General features: G+C 38.6%; 1 protein-coding gene across 1 annotated transcript in view; it reads left to right on the top strand.

Annotated features, from left to right (window-relative positions):
• slc35f1 (solute carrier family 35 member F1) overlaps positions 1-26,303 on the top strand; it is a 142,016-nt gene that overhangs the window by 83,236 nt on the left and 32,477 nt on the right. Inside the window, exon 3 of the mRNA XM_058379758.1 lies at positions 20,213-20,340. Within this exon, the coding sequence (XP_058235741.1) occupies positions 20,213-20,340 (128 nt within the window). The remainder of the gene's footprint in view (positions 1-20,212; positions 20,341-26,303) is intronic.

Genomic DNA, 26,303 nt, shown 5'->3' on the forward strand with positions numbered 1-26,303 from the left:
TAAATGACTCGCTGGTGGAAATTTGTCAACCTATAAAAATGTTGATGTTGAAAAATGGCTGAAGGTACAGATGTGTTGTAGAGCAGAGTGTCATTTTAAACCTGCTGCTTCAGTCAGGATCGGGTCAAGGCTTCTCCACAGACACGGCTTGGCACTCGTTTAATCCATTTTGTATTGTAAATAGGTACCAGCACTCAAGTTTAAAGAATATAGAACATGACTTTTAGATGCACATCATCGTTAGCGTATAAGAAGCGACACGAATGTGATATAATCCCAGCTCTCTGGTCCATCTGTAATGTGATTAATATCAGTAAATCATTCCATCTCTTTACCTTAACATAACAATCCTTTCTTTAGCGTCACTGAACGTGAAACAGGAAGTAGCTTCAGGTTCACTGTCCTGGTAAAAAAGCAAGTGAATTAATAGTAAAATGCATAGTTTCTCTACAATTACCCTGATGGATTATATACCGATGGAACACACCTTATTTCTTGTCGGAGTAGGTAATGCAAGGAAGTTAACGTTTATAAAAGTCTGATTATTGGGTTTAAACTTTAATCATTTTATTGTAGCAGGTGTATAAAAGTGTTTTACTTACAAGAAAGCCTAAAACTCTGCGTTATTATGGAGAGTTGTGAATTATTTACCCAGCAGGAGGCACAAACAACCTGCTGGCTAAATAATTAAAACGGTAATAATAAAAAATAATGATAAAAGTCAGAAAAAAAAATAATATCCTTCAGCTTATGTTCCCAGAGGCCAAAAAAATGGAGTTTGCTCCTGTTTTGTTGTGTCTGTGTTCAGCATTGGGTATCTTTGTGATGTTCCACTCCACAGTGGTGCTTAATATGAAGCTCATATGAAAGTAGACACTTGAGATTTAAGACTTTTCCGCAGCGTTTCTGTTTTTCCCTCGCCTACTAGGGGCGATATATTCATAAAGTTCCAAAAAAAATAAAAAACAGTTATTTTTTTCCACACAATTGTTTGTATCTTCAAAGTAAATGTTGATATCAAACCCATTCCTGCTCTCTGAGACGCTCCGAGTGCTTGTTCATCTAAAAAGCAGCTCAGATTTCATCTTCAACCAGTAAAATTCTGTGTAAGGTTCTCCAACAGAGGGAAAAACACACGTCTAAAACACACTGAAAGCCGACAGACTCATTTTAGATCAGACTCACAGCCTGAACATCATTCATTTACTTATACTGATTATAAATGTTCCATAAATCCATTTTAGACACCAAAGGGAGTTGTACAATGTAGTTTGAGATGTTGCCCATACAGTTAAAAGACAGTGAGAGTCTGATTTCAGTTTAATTCATCATTGTAAATGTAAGGGGTTGATGATAAAGTGCAGAGTTCAGTAATGAGTTCTGATGGTCTGTAGGAAGATGTCTGATGATGCAGCAAAACAGTGAAGTTATCTGATGCCATGATAATGATCCTAAGTGCTTTCCTCACACACTGCCTGGTTAGATGTTCTGAGTCCTTCAAGGTAGAAGTTTAAGATAGAAGTTGAAGGTAGATGATGAAGGTATATGCCTGGTAGAAGTCCTCAACATGATTGAAATAAAGTTGAAGGTAGATGATGAAGGTAGAGGATGAAGGTAAATGCCTTGTAGAAGTCTTGTAGATGTAAAAGTCCTCGACATGATTGAAGAAAGTTGAAGGTAGTGGAAGGTAGACGATGAAGGTAGATGTTGAAGGTACATGATGAAGGTACATGATGCAGTTTGATGTCTGGTAGAAGTCTTGTAGATGTAAAAGTCCTCAACATGATTAAAGAAAGTAGAAGGTAGATGATGAAGGTGGATAATGAAGTTAGATGATGAAGGTAGATGATGAAGGTAGATGATGAAGGTGGATGATGAAGTTAGATGATGAAGGTAGATGATGAAGGTGGATGATGAAGTTAGATGATGATGGTAGATGAGGAAGGTAGATGATGAAGGTTGATGCCTGGTAGAAGTCTTGTAGATGTCCTCAAAATGATTGAAAATAGTGGAAGGTAGATGATGAAGATAGATACCTGTTAGAAGTTTTGTAGTCTTCGACATTGAAGGTAGATGAGAGTAGATGATGAACGTATATGAAGAAGGTATATAATGAAGGTAGATGTCCTCGACATGATTTAAGAATGCTGAAGGTAGATGAAAGTAGATGATGAAGGTAGAGGTCCTCAACATGATTGAAGAAAGTTAAAGGTAGTTAATGGTAGATGATGAAGGTAGATGTTCCAACATGATTGAAAAAAGTGGAAGGTAGATGATGAAGGTAGATGATGAAGGTAGATGCCTGGGAGATGTCCTGTAGATGTAGATGTTCTCGACATGGCTGAAGAAAGTTGAAGGTACACTACCAGTCAAAAGTTTGGACACATCTTCTAATTCCATGGTCTTTCCTGATGTTTATTTCTTTCTACATTGTAAAACAATGCTGAAGCGGCCGAAATACACAATAATGTCCTTTGAACAGTTGATATTGAGATATGTCTGCTACTGATGCTCTGTAAAGCCTTCATAACGGCTCTAATCTGAGGTGCTGTTATTGGTGATTTCTGAGGCTGGTAACTCCAAATGAACTTCTCCTCTGCAGCAGAGGTAAGTTGTGGTCTTGCTTTACTGGGATGGTCTCCATGTGAGCCAGTTTCATCATGGTGCTTGATGGGTTTTGCAAATGCACTTGACAATACTGTTCTTGCAACAGAACTATTCCAGAACACCTGACCTTCGTGTCTTAAAATAACAACTGACTGTTTTTTGTTGTTGTTACATATGGATTACTTAAGTCCATGTGTGTTATTTCATAGTTTTGAAATCTCCAGTGTTGTTCAAACATTGAATTAAAAGTTGTGTCCAAACTTTTGACTGGTAGTGTAGATGAAAGTAGATGATGAAGGTAGATGCCTGGTAGAAGTCCTGTAGATTTAGATGTTATCGACATGGTTGAAGAAAGTTGAAGGTAGATGAAAGTAGATGATGAAGGTAAATGATGAAGGTGGATGCCTGGTAGAAGTCCTGTAGATTTAGATGTTCTCGACATGGTTGAAGAAAGTTGAAGGTAGATGAAAGTAGATGATGAAGGTAGATGATGAAGGTAGATGCCTGGTAGAAGTCCTGTAGATTTAGATGTTCTCGACATGGTTGAAGAAAGTTGAAGGTAGATGAAAGTAGATGATGAAGGTAAATGATGAAGGTGGATGCCTGGTAGAAGTCCTGTAGATTTAGATGTGCTCGACATGATTGAAGAAAGTGGAAGGTAGATGAAAGTAGATGATGAAGGTAGATGTCCTCGACATGATTGAAGAAAGTTAAAGGTAGATGATGAAAAGGTAGATGCCTGGGAGATGTCCTGTATATGTAGATGTTCTTGATATGGCTGAAGAAAGTTGAAGGTAGTTGAAGGTAGATGATGAAGGTGGATGCCTGGTAGAAGTTGAAGAGATCTCATTACTTGGCATGTACCAAACTCCAGCTCACAGTTTTCACCAAAGATCAATTCTTTATTCTCAAAACAGCAAAAAATGCGTGTTTATAACAAGCGAAGGTGTGCGCTGATATCTGTGATCAACCACGTGACGTCTGGGAGTCACACAACCGCCTAAACGAAGGAGGAAATTGTTACTTCAGACCGATTCGGTGAGAGGGGATATTAATGATGTTAATATCTTCTACTGGTTTGTGTTGCTGTCCATTTTTACTGTTACCACTATATTTTTTGGTGGATTTCTGCGTGGGCAGTCGTAGCACTGCTGCTTCACAGCTCTGGGGTCAGAGGTCGATCCTGAGCTCAGGTTATCCTGTGGTGGAGTTTGATATGTTTACTCCGCCTTTGTGTGGGTATTTTTTTAAAGTACTGTCATTACTGGAGCCATTACATTAAAACTCTTCACACTTTGAACACGGATTCTTTGTACAACACGTCCTACCTGAAATGACTCACAAATTCCACATACGCATTTTATTCATCTAATATTCACACCACTGTATCACTTCATCCACTATACAGCTAACACCACTTTATTTCATTTCCTGCTCCACTTTGCACAGCTAAAGTGAAGAGAGAGAGGAGAGAGAGGATAAAAGTAAGAAAGAGAGTGATGGAGAGTGAGGTGGAGAGAAATAGAGAGTGAGAAAGAATAGAAGTGAGGGACAGAGATAGAAAGAGGGGGAAAAGGAAGAGAGAGAGACAGTGGGAGGGAGAGATAGAGGGAGGAGAAAGAAAGAGAGAGCAGGAAAAAAAGAAAAAGGAAGCTAGAAGTGGGGTAATAAAGAAGTAAGAAGGAGATAAAGAAAGAGAGATTAAGAGTGGAATAATGAGAGTAGGGAGAGAGAGAGAGAATAGAAAGAAAGAAAGAAAGAAAGAAAGAGAGGTGGAAAGAAAGAAAGAAAGAAAGAAAGAAAGAAAGAAAGAAAGAGAGGTGGAAAGAAAGAAAGAAAGAAAGAAAGAAAGAAAGAAAGAAAGAAAGAAAGAAAGAAAGAAAGAAAGAAAGAGTGATAGAGAGTGAGGTGGAGAGAAATAGAGAGTGAGAAAGAAAAGAAGTGAGGGATAGAGATAGAAAGAGGGGGAAAAGAAAGAGAGAGAGCGGGAGGGAGAGAGAGGGAGGAGGAGAAAGAAAGAGAGAGCAGGAAAAAAGAAAAAGGAAGCTAGAAGTGGGGTAATAAAGAAGTAAGAAGGAGATAAAGAAAGAGAGATTAAGAGTGGAATAATGAGAGTAGGGAGAGAGAGAGAGAGAGAGAGAGAGAGAGACGTGTAACAAGTGCTACCACTAAAGCATATAAGAACTAGCTTTTCTGTAGTGTATTAATATTCAGATATTCTGCTCTCTCAGCCTCCCTGACTCTCACTGGATCAGTTAAACAGCCGTTTTCCTCACTGACTTTTCTTCTTTGAGGCAGTTTATGAGGCAGGTGTTTCAGACAGCCTGCAGCTGATGACTCCAGCGCTCCTCCTGCATGTTTAATTATCTTTCCCTGATCCAGGCTCTGCCTCAGCTGGCAGAGGGTGAACAGTTTGTAGTGGCCATGTGGTTAAACATGACACATGCTCTTTAAACTTTAGGGAAAGTTTAATGGTCTTGGCATGGAGCAGTTGGACGATGGCGAAGCGTATCCTCGCGTCTCTCCGGGATGCGGACGCAGAGCCGGACTCCAGACTGAGTCTCTTCCGTGTCATTACTCCAGTCTTCCCAGGTCCCCGCTGCTGTTTCTTCATTAATGAGGCTAAAACGGACTCGACTCCACCACCATCTTGTTCTTTTCCTCGTGTTTTTTTTTTTTACATCCAGCTGTTCATTCCTTATTATGGAAAGCCTCTAAACTCTGTAATATGACATCTCTAATGTAAGCAGATGTGGCTTTGGCAGCTGTTTGCCACATGAAAGCCACTTACGAACAGGATGTCGGAAAAACGCGGCAGATTGCATCAGTTTGGAGTTATTTCCTCGATGTTTCTCAGAGCAGCCCGAATGAAGGCAGTAAACAGACTGAGGTTTGAGTCGCCGGCTGTTTGTGACGCTGTTCATATTTTCTCTAATGGAAGGTGAAATAATCGGATTGGAAGAGCAGCTGATTAAAGATGGCCGCCGTACCCAGGGAAAGAGGAGGATACGAAATGTGCAGGAATGGACAATGAAGCAGGAAAGAAAGAAAGAAAGAAAGAAAGAAAGAAAGAAAGAAAGAAAGAAAGAAAGAAAGAAAGAAAGAAAGAAAGAAAGAGAGGAGGAGGAGGAGGAGAGAGAAAGATGGGGGAAGTAAGAAAGAGAGAGATTTAGATAGAAGTGGAGAGAATAGAAAGAAAGAAAGAAAGAAAGAAAGAAAGAAAGAAAGGTGAAGACAAATTGTAAGAAAGAAAGAAAGAGTTGGAGAAATAGAAAGAAAAAAGGAAAGAAAGAGGGGGGAAATTAAGAACGAGAGTGATAGAGAAAGAAAGAGAAATAAAAAAGTAACAAAGGGAGAGATAGAAAGAGAGTGGGGGAAAGTAAGAGGGAGAGAGAGGTGAAGAGAGATAAAGAGAAAGAAAGAGAGAAAGGTGAAGAAAGGTAAAAAGAGAGAAAGAAGGGGAGAGGGGGAAAAGTAAGAAAGAAAGAGATAGAGGTGGAGAGAGAGAGAGATAAACACTGATCTTGTGGTATTCATGTTTTTATTCCTCCTCTTCACTAGTCTCACAGTCATGATGATGTAACACTTTTATTTCAGCTTCAGGGATTAATAAAAGTGCCTGGTATCTACTTTATCTTCTGTCAGATTCTAATGAGACTGTAAATGAGTTATTAATTAAAGTGAAACTGCACTTTTTTTAATCCTTCAAATCTTCAGCTTGAACCTAAAGCCCTAAAATTCTAAAAACCTAAAATTCTTGACGTTTGTCCAAAAATATAAATTCAGGGTGTTCCAAAACTTTTGCCTGGCAGTCTATATATTATTTTCTTAAATGAATTGGTCGTCAAGCATCGATATCAACTCTTAAACACACCGCATCCGTAACCAGCTGTTTGGAAGCCTGTTCTGAGGGAAAAGCCACTAAATACAGCTCTCGAGTTTCACAGAGCCTTACTGGAATTACTGCTGGAATCATATTTTGTGGTCAGAACACAATAAACATGCTTAGTGAAGAAAAACAGGAGGAGTGAATACGAGGAAAAGAGTCCAAACCGCTGGAGCAGTGAAGCTCTGAGGCTGATCTGTGGCTGATATTTCACACACTCTTGTCTAGAAAGATGGCGTCATGAACTCTGATAAATATCAGGTATTTGCTTCTTCCAGGAGATTATAGATTGACCTTAGACTGAGGTTTTAATAAGATAATGACTATAAATGTACCTCAATCTATAATGAGGTAAATGGTGTGGTAAAAAAAAAGAAAAAGAAAAAATGGCAGCAACACACAATATCAGTTATTTCCAGTGACTCTCTCAGCCTCGGATTTGAACCCTGTTGAACTCGGACCTGAGATCTGTATGGATGAACGGAATGAAGGAAGGGAAGGTAAAGGAAGAATGAAACAGAAGGAAGGAAAGATGGAAGAAAGGAGTGACAGAAAGATGGAAGGAAGGAGTGACAGAAAGAAGGAAGGAAGGAAGGAAGGAAGGAAGGAAAAGTGACGGAAGAATGAAACAGAAGGAAGGAAAGCGGGATGGACAGAAGGGAGGGAGGGAGGAAGGAAGGAGGGATGGAGGGAGGAAGGAAGGAAGGAAAAGTGAAGGAAGAATGAAGCAGAAGGAAGGAATGAAGAAAGGAAAGTTGAAGGATGAATGGATAGGAAAGGCAGGAAGGAAAAGAATATGTAAGAATATGACTACATATACCTCAATCTACAATGAGGTAAATGGTGTGGTAAAAAAAGAAAAAATGGCAGCTACACACAATATCAGTTATTTCCAGTGACTCTCTCAGCCTCGGATTTGAACCCTGTTGAACTCAGACCTGAGATCTGTCTTGTCTGTATGGATGAACCTGAGGATATTTAATACCTTTAGACTGAAATTCAGCATGTTGAGACCCTCTACAGCGTTGTTAGAGTTTAGAAGTAGAAATTCAGGGCTCTTCTTATCTCAAGCAGCTCATATTAATTGTGGGGGGTGCCAAAACTTTTGGCAATTAAAGGCATTGCTCTTTTTTGTTAGAATTAGAATGAATTTGTTTGTACTTCCTGTCATCTAAACTGGAAAGATGGAAGAACAGGAATGAAGGAGGGAGGGAGGGAGGGAGGGAAGGAAGGAAAGTAAAGGCAGGAAGGAAAGAAAGAGAAAGAAAGAATATGTAAGAATAAGTACTATATGTATACATAAGAGTGTGTCCTGTATTTATGAGTTTATATAAGGTCTAAAAATGTGTTCTGTTACGGTGTGTGTGGGTGGGTGGCTTGTGTGTGTGTATGTGTGTGTGTGTGTGTGTGTGTAGTGGGAACGTCCTCAGTCAGGGCAGACATGCTGGCTTCATTAGCACTCTGTCAAGACTGGGACAGGTTCATATTCTATCTCTCGGCTCTGTTCACTAGGCGCTGCGTTGCGGGTGCTGATCCTCATCACAGACACATTTCCAGCCCCTGCATGTCCTCAGGTTACTTTCACATGAACACAATGCATTTAAATTGCTTTTCCTCTGAACTGCATAGATCTGTGCTCTGACCCAGGCCACAGGCGACCGCCAGATGATTATTACACACTTTAAAATCTCCTGCCTTATATAACAGGTGTTTAATCGTGTGGGCAGAGATTTCCTGTGTCATCACCTTTCCGCTTGTTTGCAGAGTTCCACTGAAATTGAATGTCAGCCTGGTGTGAGATGATGAAGAGAGCTAAATGCTGTCACTGTCATTTCATACATATATAATCAGACTGTATCAGAGTGGACGCAGGAGGGATGTTTGTACTTCCTGTCATCCATATTGGAAGGATGGTCAAACAGGAAGGAAGGAAGGAAGGAAGGAAGGAAGAAAAGAGGGAGGGAAGGAAGGAAGGAAGGAAAAATGAACAATGAAAGAACTAGAAGGGAGGAAAAGTGAAGGAAAAAAGAAAATAAGGAAGGAAGGAAGGAAGGAAAGAAGGAAGGAAAAGTGAACAATGAAAGAACCAGAAGGAAGGAAAAGGAAAGGAAGGAAGGAAGGAAGGAAGGAAGGAAGAGCAAACAATCGAAGAAAAGGAAGGAAAGAGGGAAGGAAGGCTAAGCACACCAAGGAAGGAAGAAAGGAAAGAAGGAAATGAACAATAAGTTCATGCAGCCCTGAGCCATCTGGACAGCAGGAAGGGGAATTATGTTTGTAGACTACAGTTCAGCGTTTAACACCATAATTCCCTCCATACTCACCACTAAGTTGGAGATCCTGGGCCTCAGCCCATCCCTGTGCCGATGGATCTCCAACTTCCTGCGAGACAGACCTCAGGCAGTACGGGTGGGCAACCATGTCTCACCCTCACTCACCCTCAGCATTGGAGCCCCCCAGGGTTGTGTTCTGAGCCCCCTGCTGTACTCACTGTACACCTTTGACTGTGTGTCCACTTCCAGCTCCACCAACATCGTGAAGTTTGCGGACGATACTGTGGTAATGGGCCTGATCTCCAATAACGACGAGACGGCCTACCTAGAGGAGAATAAAAACCTGGAGACATGGTGCCAGGTCAACAATCTCCTCCTGAACGTCAGCAAGACTAAGGAGCTGATAGTGGACTTTAGCACAAAGCAGGAGAGGAATTACCAGCCCCTCACTATCGACGGGACGCCGGTGGAGAGAGTGGATGGTTTCCGGTACCTAGGTGTTTACATCAAGCAGGACCTGACATGGTCCTGTCACATTAACACCCTGGTGAAGAAGGCCCGGCAGCGTCTTTATCATCTCAGACGCCTGAAGGACTTTAAACTGCCCTCAAAGGTGCTAAAGACATTCTACACCTGCACCATTGAGAGCATCCTGACGGGAAGTATCACAGCCTGGTTTGGGAACAGCACCAAACAGGACAGAGGGTGGTGCGATCAGTCGAGTGTACCATCCGCACCTAGCTTCCTGACCTGGACACTATATACAGCAAGCGGTGCTGGACCAAAGCCAGGAAGATTGTGAAGGACCTCAGCCATCCCAACAATGGACTGTTCTCTCTGTTGCGGTCAGGGAAATGTTTCCGTTCCTTGAAGGCGAACACAGAGAGAATGAGGAGAAGCTTCTTCCCGCAGGCCATTCGGGCCCTCAACCAGAACACCTAGAATCTGGACTTTCTGGACATACTCCCACACGACATGACATTCTACCTCAGCTGATTGTTGCACATGCAATAATTGCACTACTTCGTACTCTGCACTACTCTGTACACACAATACACTCTCACTGTACATCTTTCCTGTACATCTTATGTGCACACTGCACCGTCACTTTACTCCCTGTTCAGTTGGACATTTATACTTGCCTATAGACATCTACATATATATTTATATATTTATCTTACATATGCACACTGTACATACTGTATTCTTTTGCGACACCATTTCAAAGTTAACCATTGTACTGTATTATATTAGTGTATTATATTTTTGTTTTATATTTGTTTTTTATATTTAGTTTTTATAAAGCAGTTTTATATTTGTATACATATATATTATACTACTATTTTTTGTTAATATTTTTATTATATTATTTTTATTTTATTTTATTTTTCATATTTATATTTACTGCTATTGATACTACATATATATATTTATATTATATACATATATATCTATATGTACATATATATACACATAGACATATATTTGCATATGCATATCTGATCTGACACTTGACTTTCCACACTGTCCACACTTTAAACTTTCAATTTTTCTTTTTTTACTCTTTCTTTTTGTGTAAGACAGTCGTAAAAAGCATTTCACTACACGTCGTACTGTGCATGATTTCGTACCTGACCAATAAAATTTGAATTTGCAATTTAAGTGAATTAAGAAATGATATAAAGGAAATAAAATGAAGGAAGGAAGGCAGGAAAATGTGTGTCCTATACATATGAGTTTATCTATTTCCTGTGTCATCACCTTTCCGCTTGTTTGCAGAGTTCCACTGAAATTGAATGTCAGCCTGGTGTGAGATGATGAAGAGAGCTAAATGCTGTCACTGTCCTTTCATACATATATAATCAGACTGTATCAGAGTGGACGCAAGAGGGATGTTTGTACTTCCTGTCATCCAAATTGGGCAATTTTTCATGATTCACCTCACAGTGACTCTGTAAATCGATTCACTCATCTCTACAAGATTAACAAAATGTACCTGAATATAAAGTCTCTCTCTCTCTCCTCTCTCTCTCTCTCTCTCTCTCTCTCTCTCACTCCAGTGGTTTATCAGTTTGGGAATTACACACAAATAACATGTTGTGTATTGCGGGAATGAGGACCTGCACTCAGGACACGATGTACTCAAGGTTTATCTGAGAGGAAAAAAGACTTAAATATCTTCTGTTCTTAAAAATGACATATTTTTTACCTTAAAGTGTAAAAAAAAACAGGATGAAGAGGGTGAGTTACGGCCGTTGTGATTTATCGCAGTCTAAAAGTCACTTTGGGAACAGCATTTATGTGCACATATTAGTTTGACTAAATGTCAAGTATTACATTGGCATAGATTCAATAGAACTATTTTATTTTATTACAGTTTTTTTTTTTAATGAAGGCCCAGTTTCTCAGAATAATGTCTGTATCACAGTAAATGTGCTTCTGTATTTGATATTCGCTGCACATTTGCACTTCATTTGCACTTCAGTGTCAGTAAGATTTCGAGAGAGACAGAAAGCACTCATGCATCGCTCTTATCTTATTATTGTTTTCTTCATATATTGAAGTTTCTCAATGTCTCAGTATTTAGCCTTACAGTTGCCTCATAATCTTTCGGATGTGTAACGAGTTTTGTTTTCAACCAGGAATTTCTTTTTTGGAGATTCAAACAATTATCACAAAAAAAACTCTGTTTTCTCTTTCACTGTTCTACCTGTAATCGGAAGGAAGGAAGGAAGGAAGGAAGGAAGGAAGGAAGGAAGGAAGGAAGGAAGGAAGGAAAAGTGAAAGAAGGAAGGAAGGAAGGAATTAAGAAAGGAGTAAGAAGGAGGAAGGAAAAGTGAAGGAAGGAAGGAAGAGTGAAATAAGGAAGAAAGGAACGAAAGAAAAGTGAGGAAAGGAAGTAAATGTTAGGGAAGGATGGAAGGAAAAATGAAGAAAGAAAGAAAGAAAGAAAGAAAGAAAGAAAGAAAGAAAGAAAGAAAGAAGCAAGAAATGAAGGAAGGAAGGAAGGAAGGAAGGAAGGAAGAGTGAAATAAGGAAGAAAGGAACGAAAGAAAAGTGAGGAAAGGAAGTAAAAGTTAGGGAATGATGGAAGGAAAAATGAAGGAAGAAAGAAAGAAAGAAAGAAAGAAAGAAAGAAAGAAAGAAAGAAAGAAAGAAAGAAAGAAAGAAAGAAAGAAATTAAAGGAAGAAGAAAGGCTAAGGAAAAAAGAAAGAAAGAAAGAAATTATGGAAATGAATCTTACATCACAGGCTCTCAGAATGTGTTCACAATAGAAAGCTTGAATGATGAATAATATATTAAAAAGGGTAAACAATAAAAACTTTTTTTCACACTCAGCTGTTTGTGAGGAACTCAGCTATTATCCAGATCTACGGTTTCAATTTTGCCTTCAAAAAAAAAACTTTTTCCTTATTGATTTTGGAGGTACTTCAGTAATCCCCACAGAGAACTAAAACTAGCGGTGCTGTCAGCCCCAGATCCCTAACCACTGATCTCCTCATGCCCTCGGATAATTAACAGTTTAATGGCTTTCTCAAGAACCTAACCGTGACAGTGTAGTGCTTTTTCTGGACACTAATACAGAACCTTAACCTTTCAGCTAGCGCTAGCCCTGTAACGTCTGAAAGGAGCTAATTACATTTCAACCTTTCTCCTCCTCAGCTCTGCCGTCTGGAGATTTTGTCTTTAGGGTCCAATTACTGTTACCACACATTTCATACTGAAGGGATTTTCACCAATTATAAAAGTCGACTCCGACATTTACTCCGTGTCACGAAGGTTCTTTCTGTGTCAGATGATTGCTGCTATCCTTTAGCTTGGATAAAGTGTCAAAGCATATTCAAATAAAACTCATTCCTTTTTCAATGTTTTTTTTTCTCTGCTTTCTTCGCTTGGTAGGTTCTCCGAGTCTCTGGTGTGCGTGCTGAGATCTATGCTTGGGTTTATCTACTAGTTTGCTGCAGTAATTGACCTGCTGTTGCTTCCTAATTAATCCTGGATTTATTTATTCAGCCCCAGGATTTAGATAACATTCTAAACAACAGTGAAGTCTTCCCAATTCATGTTTGGTGAACTCTGACTTGCAAATTTTGAAAAAAAAAAAAAAGAAAAAAGAAAAAAAAAACTTCTTCATCAGACTCATCAACATGGAAATGTCCGTCTTACACATCGCTTAGGACTCCATAAAGTCTCGTTTACTCAACCTTCATTACTTTCATTACATAACCTTTACTTCAACCGTCATTTCTTCACACTGTACTTTTACTGTAACTGTTACTTCATGTAACACACACTGCACTTTTACTGTAACTCTTACTACATGTAACACACACTGCACTTTTACTGTAACTCTTACTACATGTAACACACACTGCACTTTTACTGTTACTGTTACTACATGTAACACACACTGCACTTTTACTGTAACTGTTACTTCATGTAACACACACTGCACTTTTACTGTAACTGTTACTTCATGTAACACACACTGCACTTTTACTGTAACTGTTACTACATGTAACACACACTGTACTTTTACTGTAACTGTTACTACATGTAACACACACTGTACTTTTACTGTTACTACATGTAACACACACTGCACTTTTACTGTAACTGTTACTACATGTAACACACACTGCACTTTTACTGTAACTGTTACTACATGTAACACACACTGTACTTTTACTGTTACTACATGTAACACACACTGCACTTTTACTGTAACTGTTACTACATGTAACACACACTGTACTTTTACTGTAACTGTTACTACATGTAACACACACTGTACTTTTACTGTTACTGTTACTACATGTAACACACACTGTACTTTTACTGTAACTGTTACTACATGTAACACACACTGCACTTTTACTGTAACTCTTACTACATGTAACACACACTGCACTTTTACTGTAACTCTTACTACATGTAACACACACTGTACTTTTACTGTAACTGTTACTACATGTAACACACACTGTACTTTCACTGTAACTCTTACTACATGTAACACACACTGCACTTTTACTGTTACTACATGTAACACACACTGTACTTTTACTGTTACTGTTACTACATGTAACACACACTGCACTTTTACTGTAACTGTTACTACATGTAACACACACTGCACTTTTACTGTAACTGTTACTACATGTAACACACACTGCACTTTTACTGTTACTGTTACTACATGTAACACACACTGCACTTTTACTGTTACTGTAACTACATGTAACACACACTGCACTTTTACTGTAACTGTTACTACATGTAACACACACTGCACTTTTACTGTAACTGTTACTACATGTAACACACACTGCACTTTTACTGTAACTGTTACTACATGTAACACACACTGCACTTTTACTGTTACTGTTACTACATGTAACACACACTGCACTTTTACTGTTACTGTTACTACATGTAACACACACTGCACTTTTACTGTAACTGTTACTACATGTAACACACACTGCACTTTTACTGTTACTGTTACTACATGTAACACACACTGCACTTTTACTGTTACTGTTACTACATGTAACACACACTGCACTTTTACTGTAACTGTTACTACATGTAACACACACTGCACTTTTACTGTAACTGTTACTACATGTAACACACACTGCACTTTTACTGTAACTGTTACTACATGTAACACACACTGCACTTTTACTGTTACTGTTACTACATGTAACACACACTGCACTTTTACTGTAACTGTTACTACATGTAACACACACTGCACTTTTACTGTAACTGTTACTACATGTAACACACACTGCACTTTTACTGTAACTGTTACTACATGTAACACACACTGTACTTTTACTGTAACTGTTACTACATGTAACACACACTGCACTTTTGCTGTAACTGTTACTACATGTAACACACACTGCACTTTTACTGTAACTGTTACTACATGTAACACACTGCACTTTTACTGTAACTGTTACTACATGTAACACACACTGTACTTTTACTGTAACTACATGTAACACACACTGCACTTTTACTGTAACTGTTACTACATGTAACACACACTGCACTTTTACTGTAACTACATGTAACACACACTGCACTTTTACTGTAACTGTTACTACATGTAACACACACTGCACTTTTACTGTAACTCTTACTACATGTAACACACACTGCACTTTTACTGTAACTCTTACTACATGTAACACACACTGCACTTTTACTGTTACTGTTACTACATGTAACACACACTGTACTTTTACTGTAACTGTTACTACATGTAACACACACTGCACTTTTACTGTTACTGTTACTACATGTAACACACACTGCACTTTTACTGTAACTGTTACTACATGTAACACACACTGCACTTTTACTGTAACTCTTACTACATGTAACACACACTGCACTTTTACTGTAACTCTTACTACATGTAACACACACTGTACTTTTACTGTTACTGTTACTACATGTAACACACACTGTACTTTTACTGTAACTGTTACTACATGTAACACACACTGCACTTTTACTGTTACTGTTACTACATGTAACACACACTGCACTTTTACTGTAACTGTTACTACATGTAACACACACTGCACTTTTACTGTAACTGTTACTACATGTAACACACACTGTACTTTTACTGTTACTGTTACTACATGTAACACACACTGCACTTTTGCTGTAACTGTTACTACATGTAACACACACTGCACTTTTACTGTAACTGTTACTACATGTAACACACACTGTACTTTTACTGTAACTCTTACTACATGTAACACACACTGCACTTTTACTGTAACTCTTACTACATGTAACACACACTGCACTTTTACTGTTACTACATGTAACACACACTGTACTTTTACTGTAACTGTTACTTCATGTAACACACACTGCACTTTTACTGTAACTGTTACTACATGTAACACACACTGCACTTTTGCTGTAACTGTTACTACATGTAACACACACTGCACTTTTACTGTAACTGTTACTACATGTAACACACACTGCACTTTTACTGTAACTGTTACTACATGTAACACACACTGTACTTTTACTGTTACTGTTACTACATGTAACACACACTGCACTTTTGCTGTAACTGTTACTTCATGTAACACACACTGTACTTTTACTGTAACTGTTACTTCATGTAACACACACTGCACTTTTACTGTAACTGTTACTACATGTAACACACACTGCACTTTTACTGTAACTCTTACTACATGTAACACACACTGCACTTTTACTGTAACTCTTACTACATGTAACACACACTGCACTTTTACTGTTACTACATGTAACACACACTGTACTTTTACTGTAACTGTTACTTCATGTAACACACACTGCACTTTTACTGTAACTCTTACTACATGTAACACACACTGCACTTTTACTGTAACTCTTACTACATGTAACACACACTGCACTTTTACTGTTACTGTTACTACATGTAACACACACTGTACTTTTACTGTAACTGTTACTACATGTAACACACACTGCACTTTTACTGTTACTGTTACTACATGTAACACACACTGCACTTTTACTGTAACTGTTACTACATGTAACACACACTGCACTTTTACTGTAACTCTTACTACATGTAACACACACTGCACTTTTACTGTAACTCTTACTACATGTAACACACACTGCACTTTTACTGTTACTGTTACTACATGTAACACACACTGTACTTTTACTGTAACTGTTACTACATGTAACACACACTGCACTTTTACTGTTACTGTTACTACATGTAACACACACTGCACTTTTACTGTAACTGTTACTACATGTAACACACACTGCACTTTTACTGTAACTCTTACTACATGTAACACACACTGCACTTTTACTGTAACTCTTACTACATGTAACACACACTGTACTTTTACTGTTACTGTTACTACATGTAACACACACTGTACTTTTACTGTAACTGTTACTACATGTAACACACACTGCACTTTTACTGTTACTGTTACTACATGTAACACACACTGCACTTTTACTGTAACTGTTACTACATGTAACACACACTGCACTTTTACTGTAACTGTTACTACATGTAACACACACTGTACTTTTACTGTTACTGTTACTACATGTAACACACACTGCACTTTTGCTGTAACTGTTACTACATGTAACACACACTGCACTTTTACTGTAACTGTTACTACATGTAACACACACTGTACTTTTACTGTAACTCTTACTACATGTAACACACACTGCACTTTTACTGTAACTCTTACTACATGTAACACACACTGCACTTTTACTGTTACTACATGTAACACACACTGTACTTTTACTGTAACTGTTACTTCATGTAACACACACTGCACTTTTACTGTAACTGTTACTACATGTAACACACACTGCACTTTTGCTGTAACTGTTACTACATGTAACACACACTGCACTTTTACTGTAACTGTTACTACATGTAACACACACTGCACTTTTACTGTAACTGTTACTACATGTAACACACACTGTACTTTTACTGTTACTGTTACTACATGTAACACACACTGCACTTTTGCTGTAACTGTTACTTCATGTAACACACACTGTACTTTTACTGTAACTGTTACTTCATGTAACACACACTGCACTTTTACTGTAACTGTTACTACATGTAACACACACTGCACTTTTACTGTAACTCTTACTACATGTAACACACACTGCACTTTTACTGTAACTCTTACTACATGTAACACACACTGCACTTTTACTGTTACTACATGTAACACACACTGTACTTTTACTGTAACTGTTACTTCATGTAACACACACTGCACTTTTACTGTAACTGTTACTACATGTAACACACACTGCACTTTTGCTGTAACTGTTACTACATGTAACACACACTGCACTTTTACTGTAACTGTTACTACATGTAACACACACTGCACTTTTACTGTAACTGTTACTACATGTAACACACACTGTACTTTTACTGTTACTGTTACTACATGTAACACACACTGCACTTTTGCTGTAACTGTTACTTCATGTAACACACACTGTACTTTTACTGTAACTGTTACTTCATGTAACACACACTGCACTTTTACTGTAACTGTTACTACATGTAACACACACTGCACTTTTACTGTAACTGTTACTACATGTAACACACACTGTACTTTTACTGTAACTGTTACTACATGTAACACACACTGTACTTTTACTGTAACTACATGTAACACACTGCACTTTTACTGTAACTGTTACTACATGTAACACACACTGCACTTTTACTGTAACTCTTACTACATGTAACACACACTGTACTTTTACTGTAACTGTTACTACATGTAACACACACTGCACTTTTACTGTAACTGTTACTACATGTAACACACACTGCACTTTTACTGTAACTACATGTAACACACACTGCACTTTTACTGTAACTCTTACTACATGTAACACACACTGCACTTTTACTGTTACTACATGTAACACACACTGCACTTTTACTGTAACTGTTACTACATGTAACACACACTGTACTTTTACTGTAACTGTTACTACATGTAACACACACTGCACTTTTACTGTAACTCTTACTACATGTAACACACACTGCACTTTTACTGTTACTACATGTAACACACACTGCACTTTTACTGTAACTGTTACTACATGTAACACACACTGTACTTTTACTGTAACTGTTACTACATGTAACACACACTGTACTTTTACTGTAACTACATGTAACACACTGCACTTTTACTGTAACTGTTACTACATGTAACACACACTGCACTTTTACTGTAACTCTTACTACATGTAACACACACTGCACTTTTACTGTAACTGTTACTACATGTAACACACACTATACTTTTACTGTAACTCTTACTACATGTAACACACACTGCACTTTTACTGTTACTACATGTAACACACACTGCACTTTTACTGTAACTCTTACTACATGTAACACACACTGCACTTTTACTGTTACTACATGTAACACACACTGCACTTTTACTGTAACTGTTACTACATGTAACACACACTGTACTTTTACTGTTACTGTTACTACATGTAACACACACTGCACTTTTACTGTAACTGTTACTACATGTAACACACACTGTACTTTTACTGTTACTGTTACTACATGTAACACACACTGCACTTTTGCTGTAACTGTTACTACATGTAACACACACTGCACTTTTACTGTAACTGTTACTACATGTAACACACACTGCACTTTTACTGTAACTGTTACTACATGTAACACACACTGTACTTTTACTGTTACTACATGTAACACACACTGTACTTTTACTGTAACTGTTACTACATGTAACACACACTGCACTTTTACTGTAACTCTTACTACATGTAACACACACTGCACTTTTACTGTTACTACATGTAACACACACTGTACTTTTACTGTAACTGTTACTACATGTAACACACACTGTACTTTTACTGTAACTGTTACTACATGTAACACACACTGCACTTTTACTGTTACTGTTACTACATGTAACACACACTGTACTTTTACTGTTACTGTTACTACATGTAACACACACTGCACTTTTGCTGTAACTGTTACTACATGTAACACACACTGTACTTTTACTGTAACTGTTACTACATGTAACACACACTGTACTTTTACTGTTACTGTTACTACATGTAACACACACTGTACTTTTACTGTAACTGTTACTACATGTAACACACACTGCACTTTTACTGTAACTGTTACTACATGTAACACACACTGTACTTTTACTGTAACTGTTACTACATGTAACACACACTGTACTTTTACTGTTACTACATGTAACACACACTGTACTTTTACTGTAACTGTTACTACATGTAACACACACTGTACTTTTACTGTAACTGTTACTACATGTAACACACTGTACTTTTACTGTAACTGTTACTACATGTAACACACACTGTACTTTTACTGTAACTGTTACTACATGTAACACACACTGTACTTTTACTGTTACTGTTACTACATGTAACACACACTGTACTTTTACTGTTACTACATGTAACATACACTGCACTTTTACTGTTGCTTCATGTAACACACAGTTATTACATGTTACACATCTGCATGCTTACTATTTCACTTAACATTCATTCTGTAATGTTTGAACTTTCTGTACTGTACTGATTTTAACTTCCTTTCTTAAATCTTGTTCATTTACATCCACAGTCTAAAGAGGAGTGGGTTTTCTGCCGGGTTTTCATTTTACTTCAGGTTTTCTGTTGTATATAACCGTGTACATCCCATTATCCTGTCCAGCTGGTCTCTGGCTGCTGGGAATGAATTGGCCAAAAAATATGTGGAAAAAATTCAACTAAAGGTGAAGAATGATTTGTCTTGTTCTGTTTCAGGTGAAGAGAATTTACTGGCGATCCTGAAGAGACGATGGTGGAAGTACTTGATCCTCGGCGTGATCGATATCGAAGCCAACTACCTGGTCATTAAAGCTTACCAGTACACCACGCTGACCAGTGTACAGGTCAGTATTCAGTGGACTTGTACAGCATTTTAAACATGTTTAGAGTTTTTGTTTGTTAGTTTGTCTTTTACCATCGCTGCCTCTGACTTGCTGATTAGGGACAGATATAGATTTAAATTGTAAACATGAGACAAACCAAGACAATGTAAATATAAATAAACAAATAACAATACCAGACTTAGGTCAAAAACATATACATATCTTGAATTCGGAAACTTAGAAAAGGATATACAGCATATACAAGCAGATCCAGAGGGAAACAGAACAGGGGAGAATAAAACGAGAAAACAAGACAACGGTCATGACAATAAGAAAATGAAAAACAGAAGCACATGATGCTTGTTGCTGTCAGAGTGAATCAATACAGCATGAATAAAGGTCACTGTCACAGTATGTACCTCCAAACCACAAGCCCAAGTTCCCATTGTGGTTGCTGTAGCAACCATGCATCGATGGTGACCTTTAGTCCTATCATATTGCTTTATTTTTTGTTATTATATGTTGTTTGAAAGCAAACAGCAAATAATTGCGTTTTAGTCAGCAAAAATCTGCAGACCGGTCAAACTGCACGTTAATTATTCAGTTTGCTGCTCCCCAGAAAAACAAGGTTTTTATTTCAGGGTTTTTTGGCAGGCTGAACTCCAAAACATGATATTTAGATGGTTATCTCTCCTTGGTGTCTAATTGTCATTATAATGATTGGTGTTTGGGTCTAGATTAATTCAACACCAAATAAAATGAAGTCCATTTGAAGTTTTTAGACTGTTGCTGCACTTCAGTGTGAAATTATAACATTGGCCATGTCACTAAATGCACAGGACGATTTAACTGTACAACTGTTGTGCTACCCATGTGGCTAGCTAATGTTAATGTGAGCTAATTTTCAACACATTGAAAATACAAATACAAGCTGAGTGACTAGCAGCTAACTAACTGGCCAGCTAAGTTAGCAATAGTGATGCTAGGCTTGTTGTGATGGTTATATAACATGTGACCTGTATTGAAATGAATGCCGTAGTCTATTAATGGGTGAATTCTTTTGATTAAAATGAAAATCACAGGTTTGGGTGAAATGAAACTCTATACAATGGCTTGTGATGTCACTCACTGGAATGGAATTTTCCAGAAATCCATCAAACATCCTTACAGATGTTATTATGGTTCCATCGTACGTCTGTGACAGTTTGGTTGGAGATTATATTATTTTTTTTGTCATCTTATTGTCATCTATTGTCAACTTGCTCAGCAGCATCAGCGGCTCAGCATCGATGATGTGTGAGGCAGATTTTTTTTGTTTTTTTTCCTTATTTGAAGATCTGTCAAAAATAGTAAATGTACAGACACTGATCGTCATCCACTGCTGGCTGTAGTAGTCGTGTATAAGACCGTTTCAGTAATAAAACACTCCCCTGGTCAGTGCTTGTCAGTTAATCCTCACTAAAACATTGTTGGTTGTGAAACGGTCTTATTCAGAGCAGGATTAACACCTCTGATTAGGCAGAGGTGGTTTGAAAGATTATTAGAGTCCTTCAGAGAGAGAGAGAGAGAGAGAGAGAGATAACAGCTTCAAATAATCATTCAAACCACCTGAGAGAGTGGAAGAGAGTGACAGATACAGAGTGAGACAGACAGATTAAGAGACAGGGAGAGAGAGAGAGAGAGAGAGAGAGAGAGAGTGTCTGTGTGTGTGTGTTGTATGTGAAAGAGAAAGAGAGAGACAGAGACAGAGTGTGTTTGCAGGAGAGAGAGAGTGTGAGAGAGTGTGTGTGTCTGTGTGTGTTGTATGTGTATGTGAAAGAGAGAGACAGAGGCAGAGTGTGTTTGTGGGAGAGAGAGAGAGAGAAAGATTGATTTCTTTCCTATTCATTACTCTGATTCTGGCCGTTAATGGCGTGATTGCTGAAGATGCTACAGATGGATCTGTGGGACAGACAGTGGTTTTTCTTTTCTTTTTTCATGCAACAACACAACAGCACAGAGAGAGACACACATCCAAAGAGAATCAGAATTCGGGCTCTAGAGATCGGATTAAACGGACCAAACTAGAGAAGGACGAATTCAGTCAACTAAACAAACAAACAAGGTGAAATCAAGGGCGCAGAATCACGTCATTACAAAGTGTTTTATTCTTATCACTGATACTTTTGATCAGTTTATAGTTACTTTAATTGTGGTGGAATGTCCATGAAAGAGAGGGAAAAAAACAAGAGCCTGTTGAAAGAATCATTGTCTGTAGCTGCTGTAATGCAAGTGATAACAAGAACTTGTTTCATGAAACAATAAATGTGTTTATGAATATAGAAAAAGTATGATATCCTGCTTCTCAGTGGTGCAGTGGCTTAGTGGTTAGCATGTTTGCCACACTTCGCTGGGATTTGGAGGTTCTGCATGTGATGTGTGTCTTCTTGTGCCTCAGGGGTTTTACTCTGGGTTCTCCAGTTTCCTCCCTCATTCCAAAGACGTGTTGAAGGCTGTTTGGCATTTCTAAGTCTAGAGTGTGTCTATGCTTGTTCCCAGAGTCTCCTGGGATAGACTCCAGGTTCCATGTGACTCTGTGTAGTATAAGTGGTACAGAAAATGAATAGATGTTCTTCTTTAATACATAAAAGCTCTGAATTTCATATAAAGGAACAGAGAAGACAAAGAAGACACGAAGAAGTCATCATCTGGAAGACTCTCCTAACCCACGGCACGTCTTATCACCATTGTTCAGGTTGCATTTTTTCTACTCTATCCGATCAGGAGATTATGCTTCTTCAGTGCAGCAGTCTGAGGGAAAATTGCTGCATCATGGTGGTCTATGTCTACTTATCACACACACCCACACACACACACACACATCTAGTAGACAAAACTAATGACGCATCCCAGTTTGCTTCACTCCGGTACCATTCATGTCATCCGCTGCCATTTGAGCTGACAGCGGAGCTGCTCTCAGTCGCCCAAATGGATGATGTACTCTCCCCACGGCCTCTCAGAAATCATTTGAAAGTGGAGCCTCTGGTCGCTAATAGCCGCTCGTGTGTGCTTGTGTGTGGACCTGAATGTCCTACTTTGCCACAGCGTGGCAGCTCCCGTGAGGATAAAGTGCACACTGATCTCCTCTAAGAGCTTTCCACACTCTGAGAGACAAGCAGCAGGGAGCTGACAGATGCTGAGGGATGTGAGCAGCTGCTTTCATAATGAAGAATGTAATTTATACTCGACACACTCACAGTGTTGTGTTGTGTCGGTCTATATGACTGACAGATCTGAAACTACATCACCAGACACACACTCTTCTAAAATATCCCAACTATCTTCGGGTCACTTTTATAACACTAAGACACGAAACACTGAAGTCATTTTATTTCATGCAATTTCATGCTCCCAAACTTTGTAGGAACAGTTTGGGGATGACCCCTTCCTGTTCCAACATGACTGTACACCAGTGCACAAAGCAAGGTCCATAAAGACATGGATGAGCGAGTTTGGCATGGAGGAACTTGACTGACCTGTACAGAATCCTGACCTCAACCCGATAGAACACCTTTAGGATGAATTAGAGCGGAGCCAGGTCTTCTCGTCCAGCATCAGTGTCTGACCTCACAAATGTGCTTCTAAAGGAATGGTCAAAAATTGCTATAAACACCTTGTGGAACGCCTTCCCAGAAGAGTTGAAGCTGTTATAGCTGCAAAGGGTGGGACAATTCCATATTACATTCATGTGCATGTAAAGGCAGACGTCCCAAAACTTTTGGCAATCTAGTGTAACATCCGGTTTTATAAAAAATGTGCTCTTTCTGATTATAACAATTCATATATATCAATTATATATATATCAATTCAATAACTAATTCATATGGACTTGTCTGATGGACCCTCCACATCATCTAAGCTTCCAAATGCAATATTTGGAAGAGATTGCAATTGACCCAGATTTTCCGTGGAACCCCGGCATATGAATTTAATTCGTTCTGGAGGAGAGTTCTTAAGGTGAAAATGTGTATTGTGAAACGAATTCTCTCATCAGAAATAATGTAAATGCAGATAATCTGTTCCAGCCGCCCAAAAATATTCCCAATATGAAGCGTATGTAAACTGTATGGCTGCTTACAAAGAACTGACCCAAGCCAAGCATTCCATGTCAAGGCTCCTCACAGGAAGTCGTGCCACCAAGCTTGGGCAACAGACCACCCACACCACCAATCTGTCCACAAAAAAACACCCGGAAAATCACCTAGCTTTTGAACTCATGCTGAAGACAACGTTGGTATCGTGGGTTGACTCTTTCCATACGGCTTTGACTGACTGAAAAAAAATTGTAAAAAATTCCTAAAAGTTGACTTTGCTCGGCTGTCCACTGACGCTAACAAGTTTTGAAAGTGTCCCGGATCTGCACGCAACTTCAGTTTGGTTCGGTTCATTCGTATGTCGAATATGCTTCATATAATTTCTGGCAAAATTATAATTCTTAAGGCGAAAATTTGTAAGGGAGGACATTCATATGCGGAGTTTTCTCTGTATTTGGGCCAAGACGTGGCGTGTGATGTCATCACAATACGCATTCAGCCTAATTCCATTCACGTGTGTAGAACATGAATAAACCTAATGTAGAAAGTAATTAAACGTGTCTTCACTGGTAGGAGTTTAAAAGAAGAATCTTGTGCTTGTGATTTCACCAAAAACCAAGCATTATTTTGCCTCAACAGTTACAAAAAAACTCCCTGAAGTCCAGGAGGAACTGATATCATGCGATGTAGAGACTTCCTGGAAGTGAAAAATAAGTGATCGTATAATGTACCTAACATGATCAGAAACTAAACTCTCAGTGATTGATTAGTCAGAAATCTCTCACTGACAGAGAGCATGATGTCATTTCTACTGCAGGAAACACCATTAAAATGAAGCGCGTCTTGAATAAGGGCTCGTCTCAGACCTGTCAGGGAAAAGACATAAATTTGCATTTTATCTTAGCCGTAATTGTAGACATGGTGAGATCTTAGATTTTATTTTCAGCCTTCGATTATGCGGCGTTCCGGGGGAGATCAACCTGAGCTGTGTTCCTGTCATTCGTTCCCTAACTTACTGAAGTGACTGTATGAATAACAATAATAATGATAATAATAATAATAATGATAATAATAATAATCATCATCATCATCATCATCATCATCATTCCTGCACAGTGTGAGAGGAATATATAAGCACAACATATTGTAACTATTTCAAACTAACAAGGTAAGAGGACAACTTATTAATATTCATGTTGAGACACAAGCAGCGGCACACAGGAGCCAAAGTTTTACTCATTACATAAACATGATTAATGTTCAGTGACTTTTCTGTCTCAAGCCTGTCTATCTGTCTGTCTGTTTCTTTCTGTCTGTCTCTCTGTTTCTTTCTGTCTGTCTCTCTATTTCTTTCTGTCTCTCTCTTCTGCCATCACTTTTTTCTCTTTTCATCTCTGTTTGTGTCTGTTCTCTGGCCATCTCTCTCTCTCTCTCTCCCTCTCTCTCTCTCCCTCTGTCTGTCTGTCTGTATCTCTTTATTATCATCCTCCTCAACTGCTATCTCCTTTTCTCTTTTCATCTTTGTCTCTGATCTCTGGCCATCTCTCTGTTTCTCTCTCTCTCTCTGTCTCTCTCTCTCTCTCTGTGGGATTCTGTCTGTCTGTCTGTCAGATTTTTCTCTTTTTTATCATATATCTTTCTCTCTCTACCTCGATCTCATGCTCATTCTCTGTCTTTCTCACTGTATGTCTCTCTTTGTCTGTCTTTCTTTCACTATCTTAGTCTTGCTCCCAGTCTGTCTCTCTCCCAGTCTCTCTCTCTCTCTCTCTCTCAGTCTCTGACTCTCTTTCTCTTTGTATCTGTCTCCCTCTCTCTCTCAGTCTGTCTCTAGTCTCTCTCTTTCTCTCTGTGTCTCTCTCTCTCTCTGCCTCTGATGCTCTGTAAGTGTGGATGTTATGAAACTGTGTGAAA

This window comes from Hemibagrus wyckioides, linkage group LG25 (assembly GCF_019097595.1).
Source record: "Hemibagrus wyckioides isolate EC202008001 linkage group LG25, SWU_Hwy_1.0, whole genome shotgun sequence".
In the NCBI taxonomy this organism is placed as follows: domain Eukaryota; kingdom Metazoa; phylum Chordata; class Actinopteri; order Siluriformes; family Bagridae; genus Hemibagrus; species Hemibagrus wyckioides.